This window comes from Salvia miltiorrhiza, chromosome 8, assembly GCF_028751815.1.
Source record: "Salvia miltiorrhiza cultivar Shanhuang (shh) chromosome 8, IMPLAD_Smil_shh, whole genome shotgun sequence".
In the NCBI taxonomy this organism is placed as follows: domain Eukaryota; kingdom Viridiplantae; phylum Streptophyta; class Magnoliopsida; order Lamiales; family Lamiaceae; genus Salvia; species Salvia miltiorrhiza.
Genome location: NC_080394.1, coordinates 12,865,815 through 12,892,857, shown reverse-complemented (window position 1 = coordinate 12,892,857; position 27,043 = coordinate 12,865,815). Strand labels below are relative to the sequence as shown.

The window sequence follows — 27,043 nt, the reverse complement described above, 5'->3', positions numbered from 1 at the left end:
AAGTTAAATCGATCGAGAAGCATATCCAAGAAATCTCATTGCACAGAGTCATATGCTTTTGCGAAGTCAATCTTGAAGAAAATACGGCCCACTCTCTTCTTTTTTGCCTCAAAAATAGCTTCATTCAAGATAACCACCCCATCTAGGATGAAGCGACCCTTGACAAACACACTTTGATTATCGGAAATGATCGACCCCATAACCCTCTTCAATCTCTCAGCCAGGATTTTAGCCACAATTTTGAACAAGCTAGTGATAAGAGAAATTGGGCGAAAATCATCGAGCGACCCAGCCCCTTCTTTCTTCGGAATCAAAACAATAAAAGATGCGTTACCACCTTTCGGTATTTTGCCGCTTTCGTGAAATTCCTTCAAAACCTGGAGTAAGTCCTCTTTAACCACGTGCCACGCCGCTCTCCAGAATGTGAAGTTAAATCCATCGGGTCCCGGACTCTTGTCTCCACAACAGCTCCAAACTGCTTCTTTAATCTCGTCCAGATCAAAATCCCTGGTCAGCCACTGCCTCTCGTCATTTGAAATTTTCCTCCTCATGAAGTCCAGGGGGAAATCGGGCATCAGTCTTTCTTTCCTTTTGAAAAAAGCTTCAAAATGATTTCTCACTCTTGCTTTAACCTCTTCCGGTTTAGAAATCCACGAGTTATCAAAGAGCATTCCGCCAATCTCGTTTTTAACACGTCTCCCACGAATTGCCCTATGGAAAAAACCCGAATTAGTGTCTCCCTCTTTGAGCCATTTGATTTTGGCTTTCTGTTGCAGCATCATCTGTTTATTCTTGAGTTGAAGGGAGAGCAGGGCTTGAATCTCATTTCTCCTAATCACCTCTGATTCTTCAAGACCTCTCTGTTCGTCCACCTTATCCTTCTCTTGAAGTTCCTTCTGAAGTTCTTTAATTTTGTGATCAATCTCACCGAAAGATGTCCGATTCCACACCTTCAAGGCCTCTTTGAGTTTCTTCAGTTTCTCCTTAACCTCAAAAAAGCTCCATCCCCCCACCTTAGTCCCTGTCCAAACCTGCTTGACCATCTCCTCGAACTCCGAATGATTCACCCATGCATTGAGGAACCGAAAAGGTCTTGGTCCCCAATCCTCCGATCTTGTAGTGAGAATAATCGGACAGTGATCCGAAATTGAACGTTGAAGTCCTCGTGCCGACGTCCCTTCCCAAGCAGCCAGCCAATTCTCATTAACGAGGAAGCGATCAATCTTACTCTTGCACTTTCCATTTGGTTTGTGCCAAGTAAACTTCCGGCCTTGAGTTTTAATTTCCTCCAAATCGTTCTCCTGGATAAATTCTTCAAAACTTCTTGCATCAGCCGCGCCAAACGTCTCCCCACTGCCCACACGTTCATCCCTCCTCCTAACTGAGTTAAAGTCGCCCAAGATACAGACACTCCTATCCGTATTTTGTTCCACAATTGAGCTTAAGACATCCCACAAGATCCGCTTATCCCCTGTGCCGACTGGTGCGTACACGTTGATGATGCAACATAAAATATCACCCTCCTTGTACCTACCATTCACCACCACCGCCCCCGGTAAATCCCACGTACTAGAAGCTTCGAAAACCTCCCTATTCCACAAGCATACAATTCCTCCTGCCCTTTCCTCCGAATTCCTAATCGCTCTGTCTGTATAATTAGACCCCCACCAAGATTTACAGAACAAATCCCTGAACACCTCCATCTTTGTCTCCTGTAAGCAACAAAAATCGATCTTCTGCCCTTTCACCAAATCAGTAACATCTCTCTGCTTCGCAACACTCCCCAAGCCCCGAATGTTATAAGATAACAAATTCATTAAACATTCCTCAAAATACTCCTAGCATTTACGCAAGAAAGAAAATTACCTTGCGCCTCAATCTGTCGAGCAACATCTTCGTCTGGAATTTGACTTGAAAGCCCGATCTTCTTTCCAAAATCCCAGATCTGCTGACCTGAAATTTTCTCCCCAACTGTCGTCTCCTGCCCTTCTTCGTTCTCCCCCTCTCTTTCCTGCTCTGCCACTTCCTCCCCCCTTCCATCAATTGGCTCTAAATCTGAAATGAAGTGTTCCCATTTCTCTTTCTCCCTGGCTCTATTCTTTTTCTTTTCTCTCCCTTTTTTTCCTTTTGAATTTTGGTCACCAAACCTTTTGATTACGTAGGATAGGATATATGCCATAAGGTTAGTTACTCTTTTCTTTATTTTTTATGCAATCTACTTTATTTATTTTTTTTTTTCTTTTGTTAACTTTGGTTTCCTGCGCACTCTTAATTACTATTAAGAAATACAAATTAGTGCTTATTAGTAATTTTGTATTCAACCGTAAATCATTTTATATGAACCTATATAAAAATGTACATCATTTTATATGAACCTATATAAAAATATTGATGTGCAACTCACATCTAACTACAATGCAACAAAGAACTAGAACTTATGCAAGTTTTAATTATTATTCATGCATGCAACAAAGAATATTCTAAAATTTTAATCCATGTAAGTAAATAAGAGATTATTTAACCTTACTATGTTTATCTATAAAGACTATTAATCCTTCAAAGTAAACGTTCTCTAAGGAGACATTATTTTTATTATATATGATTGATAAGATGAATAATTGAGTACTTTTATCCTCTTTACTGATATTTTTAATTTCACCATTTCAATGAGACATGAATAAATCAATATTAGCTAAAATGATAATAATTATCAAGGGTCTTAGAGCATGTACATCACGGCTCGCTGGGCGAGCTGCAACGCGATGCTAGGGAAGGAGCTCGAGTGGGGGCGTGCACAAGCGCTAGACACAATAGGAGATGGAGGAACACGCGTGTTGAGCATGACCAATTAAAAAAAGATGTTGAATTTTAACATTTCAACTACTATTTGAATGTTTTTTTTTTCAATTTTTTAATTATAATAAAAGAGTTGTTGACTCATCAATGGTCCTTTTCCAACTTTTTTTCTTTATTTTTAATTTTCTCCTATAAATTATAAATTCCTCATTCATTTTACACCACAATTCACTCATTTATCTCTTCATCTCTCCTTCTTCATATTTTTATAAATCAATCTCTTTTTCATCTCCATAATATGTCTTATTCTTCACGCTCCTCTTCCAACTCTTCATCCGATTCGAGTCGATGAAGTTTTGACCGTCCAGGCTCCGAACATTCACTCCGGCCTTTTGGTGTTCTTCAAGCTTTTTTAGCTATATCATTGATCTGACTCGTCTATGGAAGAAGGAGCAACTTAGCGATATCATGTTTGCATGCACTATTTTACATAAAATGATAATCGAAGATGAAAAAAAGATATGATGGAATGGGAAGACGAGGGGAACGATGTGGCGTCAAGTAGCACTTCTCAAACTCAGACTCATACATGAGCTCCACCGGAATTTCATACGTATTTGGCTCGAGACTCCACATTTCGCGACAAACCGATGCATGCCTGCCTCCAAGGCGATTTAATCGAGCACATTTGGGCACGATTTGGTCCAATAATATAATTTTTTAAGTTATTGCAAAATTTAATTTTCTCATTAATGTAAAATTGATATTTAAATTTAATAAAAATTTTGTTGTTAAAATTCTATATTTAATTTAAATTACAAATGCATTTAAACTAAAGAAAATATAGAAATAAAAATTAGAGAGCCCGATTTAAGAGCCCCCACTGTTGAGGAGGGGCTCTCTAGGAGTGGGGACCACTTAAGGGGCTCGTGGGTGTACATGCTCTTAGGATATCCCAATGTTCCAATCTATGTCGGTAAATAAGGTATTAATTTTTCGTTTTCAATGGGACATCAAGCGGTACAAACTTAAGTCTGTAAATAGTTAGGTTTAGGGTTCAAACCTCATCGCTTTCCCTCTTCCAAGAAAAAAAAAAGGATTAGTGGTTCTAGTTTTATCCATTTGGGCTAATCATCAAAAGTACCACCTTTTTTCTAAGTAACACCTCTTTTCTAAGGACGTTTAATTAGAGTGATAGGATGGATAGATAAAAATAATTCAAGATAATTTATAGTTTACTTTGATGAACTAATCAGTTTTAAACTTATTTAATCATTTTATCTTTCAAATAATAATTTGTGTTAATGCTTTATCAATCTATCTTATCATTTAAAGCGAATAATCTCTTATTGTATTCAAACTAGCACAGGCCAACTCGTGCGATGTAATATCAGTATCGAAACTGAACGATATTTTAAATAAATACTCCCTCCGTCCGCCAAAAGTATTCCACTTTAGCTGGGCACGGAGTTTAATAAAATTGGAGATGATGTTGAAGTAGTGGAGAAAGGGTCCCACCACTTTATGAGATGTGTGGTTGAGATTGAATTTGAGGTGGGTTTTTTGTAAATAAAGAGTGTTTGTAAGGATAAAATATAAAGGTGGATGGTGGGACCATGACTTAAAAAGGAAAGTGGAATACTTTTTGCGGACGCCAAATATAGTAATTGTGAAATACTTTTGGCGGACGGAGGGAGTAAATATGCATAATATATATAATTTATATAAATCTAAATACAAAATTAAAATTATCCACGACATAATTTCAATAAAAAACATAATTCAAAAATATATAAATTTTCAATTTTTTATTTTCAATTATCAATTTATTGATTTTCATTGATAATGTGTATAAATATATAAATTCAATATATAAATTCACAATCAAAAGAAAGTATAAATAATAATGAGTATCATTATATATCATATAATATTCTAAGATGTTCAAAACTATTTATTTGCATATAGTTTAATAGTATATTTTTGGACTGCATATTTAATCATATTTATGTGGTCATTTTGTTTAAATACAAATATTAAAATAAAGTTCCTATACAATAGAAAATATGAAAAATGAATGAAGGAGAAAGAACGGTATAATTCAAAGAAATTAGAAAAGAGAAATGAGAGATAAAAGATGAGAGAGAAGAATTAATTTTGTAACTTTAATTGATAATAACTTATTCATTTTAAATTTATTTTTATAATTTTTATATCAAATTAAAGATCTTTTCGTTATCTTTAATTTAACATCCATGTTGAATATTTTTTTTATTAATCAAAGTTGACGATTTTTATAAAAGAATCAAAACAAAAAAAGAAAAGTGAGGAGAGAGAAATTTTGGTGGGAAAAAGCGGCCGTTATACTGCTATTTTATATAATATTCCATCCGTTCCACTGTATCTGAGACTCTTTCTATTTTGGGCGTCCAACTGTAAGTGAGACTTTTTTTTTGGGTAAAAGTTTTTCTCTTTAAATACATTTTCACTTTTTTACATACACATAAAATACATTTTTCTTAATTCTCGTGCCCCAAAAAAAAGTCTTACTTACAGTGGGACGAAGGGAGTATATAGATTAGATATATCTAGAGTGAAGGGAAAAAAAGGCAATGAACTTAGTAGTTATCTAATTTAGCATCTATAAATTCAATTTAAGATCAGTTCAAGTACTCGAATTAGTGGATAATTCAAGCAAATATCAAAAAGCAAAAAATGTAACGCTCGTCGCATACGACCGTAGCCCCGAAGCTCTGTATAGTTCACGAGTGGAAAGATACCACGTGGCGCACTGGGCCCAACCTATACATCTCTGCTTCACTATATAAAATCCTCGCCCACTCATTTCTTAGCACACATAAAAAGAAGAGAGAAAATCAATCCAATTGAAAAAACAGACACCCACAAACACAAATACACTCAACGAGTAACATCTCTTCGCCGGCCACTTCAACATCGCCGGAAAATGCAAATTCCGGCGCACGGTTTCTCTTTCTTCCCCTACAAGCACAATGTTCGTGTTTCCTTCCATCACCGTCACGTTTTCCGCGAAAAACCCTAACAGAAGCTGTTTCCCTCTTCTTAATTTTGCCTTTTGAAGTAAATATTGCTGCGCAATTCTGTTTTGATCCTTTTGTTTTTGTGTTGGAGTTTGATTGTAATCGGATGATTTGGAGTTGAATCAAAAGCTATAGAATTTAGATTGCGTTTTTAGGTTCGCTCACATTGAAAATTTTGTAGAAGGAATTTTGTTCGAGTTTTGAAGTAATTTGTTATCGAGTGAAATGCCTTTTCCGATGAGAATCCTGCCGATCGATGCGATCCGGCAGGACGTCGTCAAGCCACCGGTGTTGAAATCGCGGCTGAAGCGGCTTTTCGACCGTCCGTTCAACAGTGTTCTGAGGAATTCATCAGCTGATAAGCAGGCAGCCGGAGGAGAGAAGGACGGTGGCGTGGCGCCGGAATTCGAACCAAGCTCCGTCTGTTTGGATAAAATGGTTCAGAATTTCATCGAAGACAACAGCGAGAAGCAATCGTTCACCTCCGCTGTGAAATGCGGCCGTCACCGCTGCAACTGCTTCAACGGCAAGAGCAACGACAGCTCCGACGACGAGTTCGATTTCTTCTCGGACTCGTTAGCAGTGAATTCTTCTTTCACCGATCCCTGCGATAGTCTCAAGGTACCGCGATTTTCCATCTTTCCTTTACTGGTGAAGACCTAGTTTGTTGTGCTCTGTCGAATTATACTCCGACTCTTTGCTGTTATGATTGTAGAGTTTGATTCCCTGCGCGAGCGTGGCGGAGAGAAATTTACTGGCAGACACTTCGAGAATCGTCGAAAAGAACAACAAAACTTGTAAAAGGAATGACGAATTGAGAAAAGTCGTCACCGATTGCCTAATTGCTCTTGGATACAACGCCTCTGTTTGCAAATCCAAATGGGAAAAAACTTCTTCAGTTCCAGCTGGTAAACTCTTGTTCCATTCTCCACTTTCATTTGAGAAAGTGATAGATAACGATTCTAAATTCGAACAATTAAAATGAAATTCGTAAAATTCAGTCGTTTGAGGCTAAATTCATTCTCAAATTTGAATAATTCTCATCTCTGATGGTTTCTATATGCTCAGGCGAGCACGAATACATCGATGTGATAACTGAAGGCGGCGAGAGGCTGATAATCGACGTGGATTTCCGATCGGAGTTCGAGATCGCACGATCAACAAGCGGTTACAAGTCGATCCTGCAGTGTCTGCCGTCGATTTTCGTCGGAAAATCCGAGCGGCTACTGCAGATCATCTCGATTGCGTCGGAAGCCGCCAGGCAGAGCCTGAAGAAGAAAGGCATGCATATCGCGCCGTGGCGCAAAGCCGAATACGTCAAGTCTAAATGGCTCGGCCCTCACACACGCATCCCAGCCGTAAACAGCGCCGTTCAGAAGCCTGACGACGATCCCCGACCTGAACCCGAAGTTATCGAATTTCTAGAAAACGAGAGAGGAGAGCTGGACCTGATTTTCGGGGAGGAAACGTCGTCGTCGCTCTCGCCCGAGTCTGGTATGGAGAAACCGAGTTCGCCGGTGATGTTCTCCGGCGAAATATCGCAGTCGGTGACGTGGCAGTTGCCGGAGCTGAGGCCGAAGAGTTTGGAGAGGGGGAATAAGGTGGTCGTCACGGGATTGGCTGCTCTCCTCAAAGAAAAACTCTGATAAAAAAAATAAAAAATAAAAAATAATTTTTTGTTTTTTCACCAGAAGCTTCTCTAACTTTTTTTCTTTTCTTTTTTTACTATTGTATTTTTGAAAAAGAACATTAGACCGACAAATATACAGATGATCCCCTCCTAAAATAGCTTGTGTTGGGTGTATAAAATGGGGAACTCCGAGGGTTAATCTGAGGGATTTTGTTTTTGCGCTTTCATTAGCGTTCCTTGTTTTTCCTGTTATAATAAAATACAGATATTTTGAATTCGAATTATTGGTTTTATAATCCCTAGGGACGACGACGTTTGGCAATATTAAATGAGAGCTGGAGATGCATGCATATCCAATTGCTTCCTAGTTGGGAAACAGAAGGGATATATGATTCTCTTTCTTTGTGTGCTTGGGAAAAGTGTTAAAAATTGGTGGGGGGGAGAGACTCGTGCCATCTGGGGCATCGTGAAGGTGGAGCTAAATGCCGAATTGTGTAAATACTAGTAGTATTTGTTTGGATGGAGCTCCTCAAATTTTAGATTATTATAGGTGTATGCTTTCTTTCTCTTCCTAAAGAATACAAATATGTACAAATGTTTTGATGACTTGAGAGAGTAAAATAGGGCTCCTCACACAAATTACGTGATGATATTCCCTTTTTCTTTTTGTTGGTTTGCATCTACCTTTTCTTTTTTATTTTTCTTAACGGGACAAAGGGATTTGAAATTTCCAACTCATTTCAGATTTTCAAATATTTGGGATTCTGCACTTTTGATTTTACTATTTTTATTCTAATAATTGCAGCAAATAACACATCTTTTACTCGTAAATGCATTTTAAACTGTGGCCATAATACACCTTTTAATATTATATTATGCACCATATATTTTGGTGCGAATCATCTACAAGCGAAATTGATTATAAGGGCATTGATGTTTTGTGGGTAATAAATAATCTCAAAAATTAATCGGTACCATTCTTTGAATTAGATGTAGACACTATTTTGCTCATTTCTTTGAATTAAATGTAATGGATAGAATTACGAAGGGAAAGAATTAAGTTTAACAAAAAAACTATCAAAGAAAAAAGCTAAAGAGTGAAGAATAAGACAAAATTGAAACTCAGCTTCGCCATAACTTTGGAGCTCAATTTTTCCAAACTTTAGCAATCCCGTTAAACGTCAAGTTAATTACTATGTCTTTGTATTAAGTTTAAATTTGTAGGGATTTTCATATATATAAGGGATCATGATTCACGAAGTCATTCATTATCCACCAACTCAAAATAAAAACTCACTTTTATTCAATGCATTTTCAAATCCAAATTCTCAACTATATATTCTTATTCAATTTTTTTAGTTTTACAAATTTATTATTGAGATTCAAAATCAACTTAACAATTAGATAATTTAATTGAGTAGCGGCGATCTTATAATTTATACACATTTTAAATTTCAATTGTGATTTCTCGGAATGAATATTAGAATATATATATTTTTTTTAAATGTAAGGAAAGAAGTTTATACATAAGGGCATCTCTAATGTTGAACACTATTATACAACAACTTTAACATTTAAATACCATATAATTTCATTTCACATCTTTAGTGGTTTGTTCAATTATACAACAAAAAAAAATATTAAAAAGAAATTGTTTTAATTAATTTATTTATAATAATAATAATAATAGCAATGTTGCATAAAATTTAACCCAATTTTACTCTAAAATGCGCTTCAAAAAGCCCTAAGCGCTAATTTAACATCTCTACTAGAGATGGTCTATAACCTTTTCTGATTGGTACTTCTTATCTAGTTAATTATACGTTATAATAAAATGGTAATAATAAATATAGATTGAGTATAATAGTTACGGGTTTCAGTCTTTTTTTTTTTTCTTTCAAATTTTCTTTATTTGACGAGAGAAGAACTCAGATTCTTGAAACTTCTCTTTTGCTTTACAACAAAATAAGAAAAATAAAATAAAAAAGAAAATGATTATTCGCACGACACAGTAAAGTTCGTGAAATGAAAATCCGTATTTTTTTATCTTTGGGGCCTTTTCCCTTTGACCAGACAAGAAGGAGTGGGGCTGTGAAAACCTGCAGTTAAAAATAAAAAAAAGAAGACGAGTTACACGTGTTGCGTGTGCATTGGGGGCAGTAAAATACAAAAATAGTAATGTCTCAAGCAAAGAATATATTGAAATAATGCAACAGCCGTATGAACATTATTGGCCAACGTCGTATTACTTTATATCTCTATTATAGTAGAACGTTTTTTTAGTAAAATACTCACCCGTCTCGCCAATCTTGAGTCAATTCTTTTCGGCACAGAAATTAAAAAAAATGGAGTAATATTTAGTGTGTTAAGTATGGTAGATGAAAAAGTGAATAAATGAAAAAAAATTACCGAAAAAAGAAAGTGACTCAAAATTCGTGAAACGGAGGGAATAATTACTAGTAAAAAAAAAAAAATTACTTTTAATAAAATTAATTCAATGAAGATCAGTGTAAGATCATCTTATGAATTAAATTCTCTATAACATGTCAAATTTGGAGAACAAATACAATTAAGAATTAACATAAATTTAAATATTATATACTCCATCCGTCCGCCAAGATTATGTAAAAATTACTATATTTGGCGTCCGTCAAGATTATGTCACTTTCCTTTTATGGCAATGGTCCCATCATCCTCTTTATTATTTTATCCTTACTAACACTCTTTATTTACAAAAAACTCACTCAAAATTCAATCTCAACCACACATCTCATAAAGTGGTGGGACCCTTTCTCCACTATATCAAAATCATCACCAATTTTATTAAATCTCGTGCCCAAGCAATTTTACATAATTTTGGCGGACGGAGGGAGTATATAACACCAATCTATAATATATTAAAAATAGTTACTTTGAAAACAATTTCAAAATAATTTGAATGATAATTTTGTAATTTTGTAAAAAATAACGACTTATTATATGTACGCAAAGATTAAATCAAATTAACTTAATTAAAATTGCATCTAATTATTAGCAAAATTGGCTTATTATTATGTGATGTAAAAAACTGCTTTTACTTTCTTTTTTCTGTAATTCATCTTTTTTACAATATGCATATTATGTAAAAAAATTGTAATAATCCTAGTTTATTACTATGTAATTATTATAGAATAATACCATATAGTTTATAATTTATTTTAAGAAACATTATATTTTTCAATTTAATTATATAGTATTTTTTATTTTTGTAATTATAACTATTGTACATCTTTCGATGACCTATTCTAATACAGTGGTGGAGCTACTCATGGGCTAGGCCCCAATTAAAAAAAATATTTTTATTATTCATAAATAATAATTGTAAATAGAATGAGCTATGTTATTTGTAATGTACTATATTATATATGAAAATGTTGCTCGATTATTACTATTATATTTGTATTTTTATAAAAAAAAATGTCTAAAATGTATTGAATGCCCCAAAAATTTCATAGGCTATGTTATTTATAATGTATTGAAACTATACTAGTTTGTTGCCCGTCGAATTTCGACGGAATTAATTATTATATATAAATTTTGTTAATAATTTTAAATATAAATTTAATAATTATACAATATGTGGATTATGAACTTCGTTTATGTACTCGTATTCGTTTTAAACTCAACTAAAAGTGATTTTACTACTCATTCTCATTTTAAATTCATAATAGTAATATATGCTAATTATCCGAATATGCTTAAATTTATGAATTATCTAAATAATCAAATATAAGTTTTTACGATATTAGTTGTGTATCTCAATAAAAACTCATAACATTTCAAAATAAACATTAACAATAAATAATAAAAGATTAATAAATAGAGAAAATTTACGAAAGTATGTAGATAATTTTTTATTTAGATTCTACCATTAGTGAAGTCTTCCACAAAAAATAAATGTGAATTCCTGAACATCTATATGTATCATGTATGAGTTAACAATAAATGGTATGAATAATAAAAACTATATAATTTATGCACTTATTTAAAACTTATATATTTTTACTTGTGCCAAACCTAATTTAAAAGTAATTTTAATTATTCGCCTGTCCAAACTGACAAACATATGAGAGAGAGTTACTCTCTTTCCAAACACATATAAAATAATATCCGTTAATTATCTGGACTCATTTAAATTTTATAAAATATCTAAATAAACAATATAAATTATTATAGTTATTGGTTAACTAACTCAATAAAAGCTTACAATCAATGTCTTTCTGGACATTACAAAGTATACATTTATAATAAATAGCATAAATTATAAAAGATTAAAAATTAATTTATAATAAATGTAGAAATTATATATTATACGAAATATTTTTAAAATTTATATATCAGTCATGTCCCAGACCCAATTCAAAAATATTTTTACTACCGGTTCCCGTCAAAACACGTATAGTAATATTTGCTAATTTTTCTCAAACTCGTTTAAGTCTATAAATATCTAAAAAGTCAAATATAAGTTGATACAATAATTGATTATCTGTCTTATTGAAAATCAAAACATTACAAAGTAAATATTAATAATACCTAGTATAAATTGTTCTCAAAAAAATAATACCTAGTATAAATAATAAAAGTGGCTGGTACCTTTCTCTATAATTAATAACACACTATCAACTAAACATTTCTTAAAACTCATGCCAACCAATTTCATAAATTAGGAAATTATACAATTTACGAAGCATGTTTAGAATTTATATACCCGTACTCATCTCATATCTGATAAAAAATAATTTTATTGCTTGTCCTTTTCCCAAACTCATATAATGATACTGCTTACTACCTGAAATTGTTTAAATTTATAAATATTTAAATAATAAAATATAAATGGTTACAATAATTGTTTATTCATCTCAATAAAATTTTGACATTACAAAGTAAATATTAATAAATTGTTTAAATAAATCTAATTAATACTCTATATCAGTAATAACTTCTCTTCTCAAAATTTTACAACCAATGTAAAATTTCTAATATGTGAGAATTTCTCTTCTCAAAATTTTACATTATTATAGTAATATGTGAAATTAGTAGAAAACATGAAAAATGTTTTTCCTCTTTTTTTTTTTCTTTATAAAAGTAAGCGCACTGTAAAAAAATATTTTCTTATTTAGAAAAAAATAAGAATGAATGAGAATTGAAAGAAATTAGAATTGAGTGATTGTACGATGACACGTATGATTGAATTTATTTTGTTGAAATATTTATATATAATATTTTTTTAGATATTTAGTTTTTAAATATATCATGATTTTTAGATTTTTAATGATTTTTAGATATAAAAATTGATTAAATTTTTTAAAAAAATAAAAATAAATAAAAATTGAGGAAAATTAGAATTGAGTGATTGTACAATGGCACGTAGCATATGATTTATTTTGCTTTAATATATATATAGAATCATATATATATATTTAGTTTTCTCGCTTTGTCCATTTAATTGCGCTAATTTAAATTTGATCTATTTTCGAATTGCTATTGTAATCATAATTGCAAAATTAAAAAGCTAATACAACGATTTAAAGTCATATAATAAACAAAAAGCATATAAAATCATGTTATCAAATACTCCCATTACTTATAAATACTCAATTGCGTGGACAATTGATAAAGCTATGTAATTTAATATTGAGAAAATTGAAAATAAAATTATGGTATACAAAATTTTTATTTAAATGATTAAGGAAAAAAAATCACTTTGTCCATTTAACTACGCTCTTTGTCATCTTCTAGGAAATTATTGTGTAGCAAATTTAATTGTTGGCCAAAATATTAGCCAAATTAAATTTTGCAATAAAAAATATAATTATTTATTTGACCAACTAATTAATCGGTCAAATTTAGTTGTTGATGAATTTACTAATCCTAATAAATACATGATTACAATTGGTGAAGTTTGTTAAAATTTCGATGTGGGATTTAAGATAAATAAATTGATTATCTCAATTGATGGAATTATTTTCCTAATACTGTACCACACTCGGGTTAATACATAAGGATGAGATTCGGTGTAAATTATTTTTATTTTATTAATTAGTTTGAGGCTAATCTGATTCACAGATTTTGATTATTAAATGAATTATTATGATTAGTTTTAACACATAATAATAGTTTTTACGTATATAATATTGCCTTTTCATGGTAATTAAATTTGTTTTTTGTATGCTGTAATTGTTTCTTTAAGGATAATGTTTTAATATATTACAATAACACTTTATTTTGAATAATCACGGATATATATATATATATATATATATATATATATATTATATTTTAGATATATGAAAATTGATTAAAAATTAAGAAAAAAATAAGAATCAATGAGAATTGAGGAAAATTAGAATAGAGTGATTATACGACGCCACGTAGGATGAGATTTATTTTGCTTTTATATATATATAGATTATCTATAAAAATATTGTTCAATTAATACTATTATATTTATATTTTAGTAAAAAATGTCTAAAATGTACTGAATGGCCTCAAAAAAAATTCGGACGCTACCGCCCCCAAATCCCGTGGAAGTTTAGTCCCTCCAAACAAAATTCTTGGCTGTTCTAATATGATAATGTATATGAATTTAGATTCAATTTAATTCTGATGCAATGGTTTCGTACAAATTTTAGAGTTTTTTTTTTTTTTAATACTTCCTTCGTCCCATTAAAAGAGATTTGTATTCTATTTTGAGTCGTTTCATTATAAGTGATCTATTTTATAAATGGAAAAAATTAACTTTTAAAAAAAATGTAAGTCTCACTATTTTTAATTAATTTATACATTCTTCTTAATTTTCGTATTGAAAAGTTTTGAATCTCTCGTATTGGGACGGAGGAGGGGAGTAAGAAATTTTAGTGTTTTTCAGTGATATAATGAGCATGGGTTTTGATATCACTATCAATCATTGTGGTGGGGTTGGGGATTATTATCTTATACATAAAGTGGGTGGGACCAAAACAAGAAGTTGTGGGGCCATGTTTCCTAAATTTTCTTCTTTAAATTTAGTGAAATGGGGCCCTTATTCCCTGCCCACAGCAAAATAATAAAAAGCAATTGCCCAAAGTTTTGACAATAATACCACCTCTTTGAAAGCTACTCTCCACCCACACTCTCTCTCTCTTCAATGGATATGGATAATTGGATATGGTTTGGGAATTGAGATTTCTTGTGAAGTGTAAATTCTGATAGATGTGCTTACAAACTTAGAAAATGCTATGTTTTCTCAAACTTTAATTCACCAACAATTACCCCTCAATGTTTTGTTTGCCATCTTTGTTCTTTCTATATTGTAAAGATCTACGCGTTATTAGATAAAGTGTAATATATTTAATTGAAATATTTTTTATTATATATCATATTAATATTATATTTGATATAATATATTAAAATATCTGTAAAATATAATATGTTGTTCGATACGATATTAAGATTATATAAAATTCATACTAATTATAATTAATATTTATATTACGTATACCACTTTCGAATGTGGTATACATAATCTCTCAAATCAGTATAATTTTTTTGAACTTTTAATTTATAAAGGACCGTGTGTTTCGTATTACTACTTTTTATCAAATATTCCATTTGTCTCAACTTTTAGTATCCATTTGAGAGTGACACGAGTTTTAATAAAGTTGTTGGGTGTGTAGTAAGTGGAATAAGTGTTCTATATTTTATGTGAGTGCTAAAATAGTTAAAGTGGACCAAGGGTTCCACCTACTTTTATTAAAAATAGAAATTGATACCAAAATATGAAACGACCAAAAAGGAAAGATGAATACTAAAAATTGAAACGGAGGGAGTAAGATATTAGGATGTTATGGACATAATACACCCTAATCACCCTTACCACACTTGCCCTTAGAGAGTTCAATTTTTATGATTTATTGTAAAATATACTCGTCACTTTCATTTTGATAGTCTCGTATTTCTTTTTAAGATATAATTTACTTTATAAATTTAAATTGTATTAAGATATTTTTTTATTAAAATAATCTTATTTAATGTTTGTGAAGATAATGTGTAAAAAAATTATATATAAGTACATTTTTCAAACAATATTTATTGTATGTTTTTAATATGCATGTGCGAAAAAGTAAGGTGAAAGTATATCATTAAATATTTTTATTTTTATCATTATAATTTTTTTTTAAATAAGATATGAATTAAGTAAAATTAATTAAAATGATTGAAATTATCAATTTTTTAAGATATCTTAATAAACAATGAATTAACTTATACTTTTTTTTTATCTATCTAAACTATTTCTTAAAAATCAAAGTGCCTAAAGCTAATGGAAAATAAAACCATGGTGTATTTTTTTTATATGAAGGTTGATTCGCTCTTCATTGCTCGTTGAAAGTGATGCTAGTAAAATCATTTACATCCTGAAAGCCACAGCCACCAATGATATGATCATCGTTTACAAAATCCTGGAAATAATTTTTTGCTTCTAGAAACTCGATTGATTCTATAGAAAATAATCAAGAAATGTATTTTAGGAGAAGATAATTGGTAAATTAGATGAAATCCCACTTTATTTATTACAGTTAGAAAAGTTTTTGGTCGATACTTTTTTTAAGGGGTTTTTGGTCGATATTTAAAAATACACTTCGTGCATACATTCTTTTCATAATAAATCGACAAACTACACCAAAAAATTAAACAGTTCACAAAAATCGAATACAAAAACACAGTATTAGTAGTAATTCTTAATCACAATCACACAATAAAGAAATAAAAGAAATATCAAGGAGGCAATTAGTACGATGAAATGGAATGAAAGCAAGAATCACCATTTTATTTTCACTTTTATTTCATCGTACCAATCACCTCGTTACATTCTATTGAAGTAAGCTAATGATATAATAGAGTATATATTTTTAATCCAAAAAGTTTGAAGTTCTAATCCCATACAAGAAAAGGAATACCGAAAATGAAATCACACTTCCTATCCAATAAAGTAGTGCCATCTTTTTTGCAAATATAACCAACCATGTTCACAAAACTTTTGTATCTATCCGTTGATGCTTATGATCAGATTCTGACCGTTGATCAATGACGGTGCTGCTACTTCATTTTCATGTCCCCTTTTCTTCTAAATACTACTTCAACTTTATTTTATTCTTCACAAAAATTTGGGTACAATCGCTTTGACCTGCACTCAAATTTTGACCTGCATTCTTATTCGAATCCGCATCTTGAGCCAAATCGTATAAATAACATGCTATTCGGTTATACACATAACACTATCTATAATTGATACTATTCAATTATATAAATGATATAACCAGGGGGCTTAGCCCACTGGCCCCGGGTCCTCACTTAAGTGAAGTGACCCGGGTTCGATCCCTCTTGGGAGCGAATTGGAGATTGGAGATATAAGGTGGATTTGGTGAATGGAGAGATAAGGTGGTTCTTGGAGTTGATGGGGACTAATTACTAACATCTAACATGACTTTGCCCAATGTCATTTATACGTAGTGTCATTTGTATAACATAACAGTGTCAAATATAGGCAGTCTCATTTGTATAACCGAATAATGTTATTTATATGATTTGGGTCAAGATGCAGGTTCGTATCCGAATATGGGTCAGAGTTTGGGTGCGGGTCAACCCGGTTATACGGTACACCCGGTTGTACCCAAGACTAGGGATGTCAATCGGGCCAGCCCACCGGATTAGTCGGGTGCGGGCTAATCGGGTTGGAGATTTTTTCGGGTTGTAAATCTTCAACCCTAACCCTAAACTTTCGGGTTTCGGGCTAGCCCATCAGGCTAATCAGGTTAAAGGCGTAAAAATAAAATTACCATTTGTATTTTATTATTCCTAATGATCTAATGTATAATGTATAAAATATACATAGATATTAAAGATATAAATTATATAGCAAAGCATGAAATGCAAAAATATAAGATATTCAAGATTACATAAACAAAATTATATTAAAATGAGATAGTAAAATTTAGCATGTATCAATGCACTAGAATCAATCTGGATTATTACTGAATAATTAGTGGATTTGCCATGCATGTCTCATTGACAGAAAAAAAAAATTGGTATCACTTTAAAATGAGATACTAATAATTAATTTCTAACTAATGAGATACTAATAATCAATTTGTACAAAAAATCCGTAATTAATTTCACTTTTTTTAATGAGATTGCACACACACACACATATATATTCTAACTAATTAATTTCACTTTTTTTAATGAGGCTACATATTTATATTTAAGCAAATACCATAGATTCAAACATAGCAGAAGTTGTAACTGGATGCATCAGTCACAATTCTGTCAGCCCACCGGGTTTTCGGGCTAGCCCTATATATCGGGTTCCGGGTTAGTCAGGTGCGGGCTAATCGGGCTGGAGGTTTTTTCGGGTTGCGATTTTTCAACCCTAACCCTCTAATTTTGTCGGGTTATTCGGGTCGGCCCACGGGTTTCGGGCTGCATTGACATCCCTACCCAAGACCACTTCTTTCATTCTTTTATATACATATATTTTTTTAAAAAATCTTTGTATTTTTGCGGAGGCTTTGCATTACAATTTCGTTTGTCCGATTTGAATTAATTGAAATTCTAAATATAGCTCCTAATTTACGACACTCTTTAAGCGAATTGGATGGTGAAATTTAGCAATTGGGAGCTGATTATAATCACAATTGCATGAAAAAATTGAAATTTTTGATCGAGAATTACACATTCGACCTTTCTTTTATTTAATTTTTTTTTGTTATCATTAGGTCGACTCCAAGTATCCAATAGTTTGCACTATTTTAGTGCGTATAATAGCGATAAAATTGTTTGCAATAATATTGTACCAGATGTCACTACAATGAAAGATTGTGATCTAGAAAGACTATTCTTTAAAATATTTTATTGTTTTTTAATCTTTTGAGTTTCAACTATGAAATTTGTGAAGAGTGATTTAGTAAGTAAGATATAGCCGTATTTCTCTAAAAAAAGGTGCTAATATGTTATGATTTTCATTTTCGTGAAGACAAAATCCATAATGTTGAAAATCAATGAAATTAAGCTACTGGCTGTATATATAGGATTAGAATTCAAACAAGCAAAGATTTTTTTTTGGTTAATTAAATAATCAAAGTATCTTAACTATGCATTTTTTAGATGTCTAGCTCATCATAATGTACAGATACATCTATATTTGTATAACAAAAGGAAAAGATTGTGGAACAAGCTAGGAACGAGTATTAATAATCTCACCTAAAAAGGCAAGCAATAATTGGAAGTAAAATAAATAGAAAATTATATCTAGTCATAATCATTAAGTCAATGTATGGAGATTGATTAGATTAATATAATAATTCTATATGTATAACGCCTAAAAAAAATAAAAAATAAAAAATAAAAAATTCTATATGCATATGTATCTTTTCGTTGATCTTTTATATAGGTACTAATATATAGTGTTATGTGTCAAAATTGTGTAACGTTAGCGATTAGGTAAAGTACACTAAGGAATATTTTGAAGGTTCTTTTACTATAAATTAAGCCCGAATCATTGGTAATTATTGGACACAACTTATAATGATACGTAAACAAATACGTACAAAGAAATAAAATCAAATATGAAAATTTGTAGTTGTAGTTGATGCTCAACTAACCAATCAACATTTACCCGAGTAATGTACTTTGATGGGGTGGTTGGGATAAATATTGTTCAAGAAAAAGGGAATTTTGGTTAACAGTTTCCAACAACTTCTTAATTGTCCTAATTATAATATAATTATATATGTATACAAAAATGAATCTAATAATCGAACCAGTAGCTAGTTTGGAGTGACCTAGTTTGTATAAAAGAAATAAAAGAAAAAAAAATCGTTTGGTACCAATAAACCAGTAGCTATATTAGAATGATTATTTTTTACTCGTCTGTGTGCGATTTTTTACATTTAGTTTTATAAACATATGTGTTTATTACTTACTTTATCTTTTTTTTTTTCAATTAAAAATATAATCTTGACAGAGTGCATGCAAATTCAAGTTTTATTCAAGCATAACCCGAAATACATTCATTTAAGCCCGCTAGTTATAACATCAAGCCCAAGTCATAAACGGGCTCAAAAAGGGTTGCTATATTATTGATTTTCAAATTAAATCAATTTCACGACTGACTTGAACAAACGATTCGGCCCGTTGAGATAGAAAGAGAGAGAGATGCAAAAGAGAGAGCAAAACAAGCTGGGCGGAGCTGCGGGCGGCTCCGCCCCTCCCGCCGCCAAGAGAGGCCGTCCTATAGGCAGTGGAAGCAACAGCGCCGCTTTATCTGCCGCAGCCACAGCTGCGGCTGCGGCTTCCGGTGATACTATCGCACCCTCCACCCTCCTCGGCCCCTCGCTCCAGGTCCACTCCGCCTTCGCCGGTAATTCCCTACTAAACCCTAATTTCTCTGGTAGTCCAAAATTATGTTTATTATTGTAGCTAATGGGCATGATTCTACTTAGACATGCTATGAAATCGTGAATTTGTGATTTTGAGCTTTGAGAATTATTCCGCGTGGTGTTTTTTCTTATGAAAGTTGTGATTTTGAAATGGCTTGTTGCATTTTTTAGCAGTTAGATAAGAATATCTCTTCTTGCGTACGTTTATTGTGTGCTTTAGCTATCTTACTAGGCAAAATTTTCAAAGAAACTGAGATATTTCATATGTTACAGACAATGCATTAGCAAGATACAGTTTTTTCTGATTTCTGTCCATGGGAAAGTCGAAATGGAAAGAATTTACTCCCAAAACACACACAGATACACACATAGGGTGTATGCTTTAGATTTTAAGTGTCCAAGCTAAAGAGTAGGATAGAAATTTGATCTTTTAATCTATAGGGTATTATGTGCATTAAAGTGGTTTAAATATATCTGAAAGTGGTTTAAATATATTTACTTTCCATCTAATTTCGCTTATGATTCACGAGTTTTGTTCGTCTTCTGCAAATACTTTACCAGAGCAGAATAACAAAAGGATAGTTATGGCTCTTCAAAGTGGATTGAAGAGTGAGTTGACATGGGCATTGAATGCTCTCACATTGCTTTCGTTCAAAGAGAAAGATGAAGTCAGAAAAGATGCAACTCCTCTTGCCCGGATTCCTGGATTGCTTGATGCTCTACTTCAAGTTGTATGTAGCAATTTCTGCATATCTATGTATCTGTTTGTGTGTATTGAGCTTACATGAATATGTTCAACTAGAGCAGATAGATGACTGGCGTGACATAGCTCTACCAAGAGTTCTCGCAAAGACACCAAGGGCGAGACTGCTGGGTGCTAATTCTGCTGTTACTGGATTTGGGAGTGAATACGAGACTGTCAATACCGGTGATTCTGTTCCACATCCTACGTAAGGAATAATTAACACTGCATGTCCTGATAATTCAAGTTTAGATATTTCAGCTTGTGGTATTGGCTTAAATCCTGATATGTATTTGTGTGTATGGTAGTGCTGGGTCTGGTTCTTCAAATAAGGATCTGTCTGCACAAAAGAGTAGTTCGAAGTCTCGCCCTTCAGGTTGGTGGTTCGAGGAAGATGGCCTCTTTAATCTTGATGATGAAGGGCGGGCAGAAAAACAGCAGTGTGCTGTAGCTGCTTCAAATATAATTAGGAACTTTTCTTTTATGGCTGAGAATGAACTTGCAATGGGTCAGAATCGTCACTGTCTTGAAACAATGTTCCAGTGTTTGGAAGATTATGTTACAGGTTACGGAACTTGTGTCATGTTGCTAATATTGTAGCCCCCAAATTCTGCATTTTTGTGTTTATTTTCACCACTTTTCCTAAACTTTCCAAAATGCTTGAATGTTAACAGAGGATGAAGAACTCGTCACAAATGCCCTTGAGACAATCATGAATTTGGGCCCATTGCTAGACCTTCGGATATTTAGCTCATCAAAGCCTTCGTTCATCAAAATGACGTAATATTTTTTACTCTATAGCTCTTGTAATGTCTGTGCTGTGTGTGACCCGTTACTCTATTTCTCATTATGTGTACAGAGAAAAACGTGCACTCCAGGCCATCATGGGGATGCTCGGATCTGCTGTTAGAGGCTGGCATTGTGCAGCTGCTGAACTGCTTGGCCGCATGATACTCAACCCTGACAACGAATCTTTCCTCATGCCGTTTGCTCCACAGGTTACTTTGTCCATTATATAAACATTTAACATGTAGTTTAGCTACCATTCTTCTCCGACACTCATGTCAAGTAATCGATACAAATTGCAGATATACAAGCGATTGGTTGATATTATTAGCTTCCCAGCTGGCGATGCTCAAGCAGCAGCTGTTGGTGCGCTATACAACCTTGCAGAAGTTAACATGGACTGTCGGCTGAAACTAGCTAGTGAGAGATGGTTGGATGCAATTCATCAATTCTGCTAAAACTCTTCTTGTCTCTTAAGTTAAAAGTTGGTGTCTAAATAATTCCGACATTAAATTTCTTTCAGGGCAGTTGATCGGCTTCTCAAGGTGATTAAGACACCACATCCTGTGCCAGAAGTTTGCAGAAAAGCAGCGTTGATTCTGGAGAATCTCGTGCTGGAGCCACAGAACAAGCCTGTGCTGCTAGCGTACGAGAATGCATTTGCAGAGATGGTCTTCTCCGAAACAAGGTACGCTGACACATTTGCTCGGATATTACATGAATTGACGTCTCGACCCAGCAACAAAATTGCGTCTGCTCGTGGTATTTGGGGCATGTAAGAGAAGGACCTCTTTTTCTTAGATCTCAATAGACTCAAATTGTAAAGGGTGGCATCTTACCTTTACTGGACATGTATCATACTCAATTAGTCAGTTTCGTGATCTGGATAGCCCTCCTGTGTAATTTTATTACATTCAGCTGTTCTTTTTCGTTATATATATATATGGTTTTCCCATGAATATTCAAGTCTTGTTCAATCCCATTTCTCCTATTAAACTGCACGAATTCATGTGGTGTAGTGTATACCTCAAAAGGGTAGATAAATTAAAATTAAACAATGGTTTAAAGCTTTGTTTTTTAACAAGAGTAAACATGGTTGAATTTCAATCAGTTATAGCTGCTACAAGAGATGTAGACGATCTGGAGTAACGCTCGATGAGAAGCAGCACCTTAACTGCCTTCCGCTGCAGATGCCTCTCATCACATAAATTGTGAGAAGCAAGTTGCCCTAGAGGCGCTCTTGCCGTCGCACCGTACAAGTCCACCATCTCCATCGACACGAAAACTTTCTCCAACAGGATCAGCGCCTCTGCTTTCAGCGACTCCGAACCCCATCTCAACACCTCTATTGTTGGCCCGATTGCCCCGTACTCATGCAGCGCCGCCGCCCCTCTCTGAGGTGAATCCTCATGAACAAGGGTTGACAGCGTCTGGATCGCCTCATAGGCCGTGGCGTGGACCTTATCCTGCACAAGCCGGACCAGATCAGGCAACGCATTCCCCTCCAGCAAACAGAACGTCGTGCTGACACTGCAGGAGCCTCCGTGCACCGGGCACACTGCACCTCGTGGCCGATGAAAGCACGACCAGAAGCAGCCATGCTTCTTCCAGTGCACTTGGCTCAGCTCAGGACTGCGCATGGAGAGGTCGCCTAGCAGAGCTGCAGCTCTCGCACTAGCTGTGACTGAACTGGCTCTGAGAAGCCCTGTGAGGAGAGGGAACGCGCCCAACTCAACCACGACGCGCTGTGACTTGAGGTTCGTAGGATCGGTGAACCTAAACAATGCACTCAGAGCATTCTCCTTGGCTTCCCCTGTCCCTAATCTTATGATCTGGATTATTGCCTCCAGCCCTCCTAGCTTGATTAGTTTCTCCGTTAGCGACGTTTCCGACTTGGGGAGGTTGGCGAGCAGACCGGCTGCAGCCATCTGCACGTCACCCTTCTCAGAATTCTCAAGGAATCCGACCAGAGCCTCGAGGCGCCTAGGCTTAAGGAGATACTCCACCACTCCCTCCGGCTCGTGCTGTGAGAAAAGGAACACGAGGTTGATCGCCAGTTCGCGTATCTCCTGGTTGGAGTCGTCGAGCAGAGCAAGAACAACGGAAATACCACTACAGGAAAGTACCGCAGACTTCACCAGCCCGGCCTCGGATTGACAGATCCCAACAAGGGCGCGTAGGGCCGGCCTCCTGATAACGTCTAGCGAGTTGAGATTCTGTTGGAACGCGAGCAAATTGGCAGTGAGCGCCTCTAGCTCGAGCTGGCCTCCATCTTCGTCCACCAGAAACGTGGTTCCATCCCCGTTGGCCGAGAAGTTGGCAAGAATCTCAGCACATCTTGCAGTGACCACGGGGAGCACGTGAGGCGAGGAGAGCAGCTTCACCACGAGACAAACGCCACCACCACTACCGATGAGGTGTTTGTTGGCCCGGAAGGTAGACAACTTCATGAGAGCGTGCAGCGAAACCTCCTTGGACTCTATGCTTCCGGATGCCGCCATCTCCAGCAGGGGCGGAATCAGCCCCTCCTCACCAAGTAACTTCATCTTCTCATCATCAACTTCTAGGCTAACAAGTTGTTTTACCATTGAGATTCTTTCTGATACTGATCCTGTTAGTGGCAATGTCATAAGATTTCCACCACAAAGATTCTTCAAACAGTGTTTAATGGATTGGAGATCTGACTAACCTCGTACCACCTTATCTATTAATGGTCTGAACCAGTTTACTCTAGCAGCCTTGATAATGTTATCATCTTCTTCACAAAGTTTCAACAGTATTTCCTCTGCTATTTTTGATGCATTCTTAACAAGAGAAACAAGAAGTGGGACTATTGCATCACATTTCTGAGAGAGCCTCTTGCAGCACGACGCGTTCCAGCTCGATCGATCGAGCAAAACCTCGTACAGCAGCCTCACTGCAGCCTCTGATATGCTCGGATCCAATCCTAAGCACGGCACAATCTTCTCGATTCCTCCATTCTCTACGAAGATCGCCTGCAGAGTCGGAGTCAGACAACATATGTCGAATCAACATTCAAACCAAAAAAACTAACCTTGTTTCTAGCATGGCCATCTACGATGTCCTTCAAGGTCACCAACACCTTCTTCATCACAGCTTCAGTGGTCCTGCTCTGGAGCAAGGCGATGGTAGCGTCCGTCAGCCCTCCAATTGAGATCCAATCCTTGTTGATCGAGTTCTCTGCAATGAGCTCCTTCATCCGATCAAGAGCCTCCATGACACACTCCTCCTCCCCCGACCTCAGCCTCGCCTTGCAAGACCTAATCTTGAGGCAGTGATTCAGCTCTTTCCATTCCTGTATGGACTGCCTCAGCTGAATATTAGGCCTCCGTGAGAAATCTTCAAGAAGTTCCCCCGTCTCCGGGTCAGCCTTGTTGCCCTGCTGGAACCACGCTTCAAGGGCCGACCTCTCACACGCGGTCCCCGTGCAGAGGCTCACCGGATCAGTCATCACACCGCCGGTTATGCAACAGTGGAAAGCCTTGAACGGCTCTATGTATTCTTTTCTTGGATCGTAGCGTTGGATGACCTTCACCCGCTGCATATACTGGTTGCTCACCTCCTCAAAATCCCTGGCAGCATCTGCACGAGAAAGCAACTCAATGACCTGTTCTAGAAAGAAGACCTCAGCCCTCTCCTTCCTATTCTCAGCTTCCTCCTTCTCCCTCTTGAAGCTAGCAAGCTCCTTGGTGATCTCGGAGGGCTCAACGGGCACGCCCACGGCGCGTGCAATCTCCTTGAGCATATCATTGGCGAACTCCTTATCAAATGCCTGATCAGAAATGCCCTGATTGAGCTTGTCAACAATCAGGAGACGGGCGTGGGAGGCCTCAAACTGGGCGCGTTGCATCTCGTGCTGCAGCTTGTGGACCTGATCGGAGATCCCGGAGAGGACTTCAAGATTGGCGAGGGAGAGAGCAGCCAAGGAATCACCAATCTCTCTGGTGACATCCTGTATCTCCTTCACAATGTGCCTGCATTTTACTAAGAGGTAGAAACGGGCTCGGCCTTTGTACTTGTCGACTAAGGTGTGCGCCTGCTTGACGTTGGTCTCGAGTGACTCGAGCGCCTGCCTTGCAGCGGGGGAGTCGTTCAGCTGCTGCGACTGCAGCTCCCTCAAGACGGGCTCGATGTCGAGGAGATGCTCCACAAGGACACGGAAGCTCTCCTTCTCGAACACGATGTCCTTGGCGGCTTGGCTGATCTTGATGATCTGGTGAGACAGAACGCCCAAGATTGTTCCAATCGGTATAAGCTCAGCCATTCTGCATCCATCTTTTCTATCAGAAACAACTCCTACCTATATATGCTGTTGATTTTTAATCATTTCAGGAGCCTTTCATAAAAAGCAACCAATAATAGAGCTACCTTACACGTTACTTTCTAAAGCACTTCTACATTAAGCATGAAAATTAAAGAAAAAAAACCCAACAACAGCAGCATTAACAGAGATCATAATCTTGTTCATATCGAGGAGAAGAAGAAACCAACAAAAACTCCATTGAAAAGAAGAAATAGCTGGGCGTGAAGCAAATTCCATGACTAGAATCAAGAAAATCACAGAAAAAATCATTTTCAAGGAATCAAATATACACAAAAAGAGCTGAGAAATCTACCTTCACGAAGCTCGAAATACTGGATTTTGGAGGCTTTGATGAAAAATGAAAAATCCCATGTTTTTGTAAATCAGCATGCTTTAGACTGAATTGACTTTTAAGTCAATGAGTCTTTTTACTGCGATTTTGTCATTCATTTTCTTAGAAAGAAAAACATTGCGCGTTTTATTAACCACCTGTCTCCATTGAATTTTCCCATTGCCGGTCAAGTCCAGCATGTGTGAAAGTTCTAGTATGCTTTTTGCTTGTGAATTTTCTACAACTTTTTTTTTTCTTTTTCTTTTTATAGAGTACCTTTTACCACTTTGGTACAGTTGATTCAACCGAATATGGTGTAATTATTTTGGAAAATCCTTTGCAATCACGTCAGGTGGAGCTTCATAAGTCATGACTCATGAATTTCGTTCATGTTTAAAATCACATGTGCATATTTTATACAACTACACAAAACTGAATTAATTTAAGGGCAATATCATAGAAATTTGGGGTTAAGTATATTCGATTATCTTTACTAGTCCATAAAGAAGCATTCACTCAAACCACTGGGATGGAATTTTTAGTGATAATCTTTCTTCTAAGGTGCTCGTTTGGTTCAAGTAGAGGAATGGAAAAGGAATGAAATCAAATAAATGAGTAGAATGGTAACAATAATCATTACTTTTATTAAGTATTTGGTTTAACAATGAAAATGAATCATTAATAAGGGATTCCTTTTTTTTGTTTCCCCTCTATTTTGAGGGGTAACAAATTGGGTGATTGAGTTACCCTCAAGTAAGGATAATAATTGTCTTATTATCCACCCCAAACAACAAGTAATAGATTCAATTATCTCTAAAAACACTCAATCAAGCGTGGGCTGAACATGTGAACAAGTCAAGACTCAAAGATAGATAAATAATAAGCTGAACTGAACACAAGTTCTTGCAATTAAAGAGAGA

At 35.0% G+C, this 27,043-nt stretch overlaps 3 protein-coding genes across 5 annotated transcripts; 2 read left to right on the top strand and 1 right to left on the bottom strand.

The window, feature by feature from the left end:
- Positions 1–5,476: 5,476 nt before the first annotated feature.
- Positions 5,477–7,766, top strand: LOC131001110 (uncharacterized). The gene is made up of 3 exons (XM_057927338.1): positions 5,477–6,476; positions 6,571–6,763; positions 6,924–7,766. The coding sequence occupies exons 1-3, from the start codon at positions 6,081–6,083 to the stop codon at positions 7,499–7,501; spliced, it is 1,167 nt and encodes a 388-aa protein (XP_057783321.1). The 5' UTR covers positions 5,477–6,080; the 3' UTR covers positions 7,502–7,766.
- Positions 7,767–19,315: 11,549 nt separating this feature from the next.
- On the top strand, positions 19,316–22,427 carry LOC131001109 (armadillo repeat-containing protein LFR). Its single transcript, XM_057927337.1, has 8 exons — positions 19,316–19,921; positions 20,502–20,671; positions 20,748–20,890; positions 20,991–21,247; positions 21,357–21,462; positions 21,542–21,680; positions 21,771–21,898; positions 21,992–22,427. Exons 1-8 carry the CDS (start codon positions 19,717–19,719, stop codon positions 22,245–22,247), a joined length of 1,404 nt encoding a protein of 467 aa, XP_057783320.1. The 5' UTR covers positions 19,316–19,716; the 3' UTR covers positions 22,248–22,427.
- A 64-nt stretch (positions 22,428–22,491) lies between these two features.
- Positions 22,492–26,303, bottom strand: LOC131001108 (U-box domain-containing protein 43-like). 3 transcript variants are annotated; one of them, XM_057927333.1, is made up of 4 exons: positions 26,106–26,303; positions 24,524–25,754; positions 24,158–24,464; positions 22,492–24,079 (listed from the first exon to the last, which is right to left on the bottom strand). In XM_057927333.1, the coding sequence occupies exons 2-4, from the start codon at positions 25,751–25,753 to the stop codon at positions 22,572–22,574; spliced, it is 3,045 nt and encodes a 1,014-aa protein (XP_057783316.1). In that variant the 5' UTR covers position 25,754; positions 26,106–26,303; the 3' UTR covers positions 22,492–22,571. The 3 variants fall into 3 exon arrangements, with proteins under 3 accessions (XP_057783316.1, XP_057783317.1, XP_057783318.1); XM_057927334.1 differs by having other exon boundaries at positions 24,524–25,798; positions 26,106–26,278; XM_057927335.1 differs by having other exon boundaries at positions 24,524–25,789; positions 26,106–26,235.
- Positions 26,304–27,043: the final 740 nt, after the last annotated feature.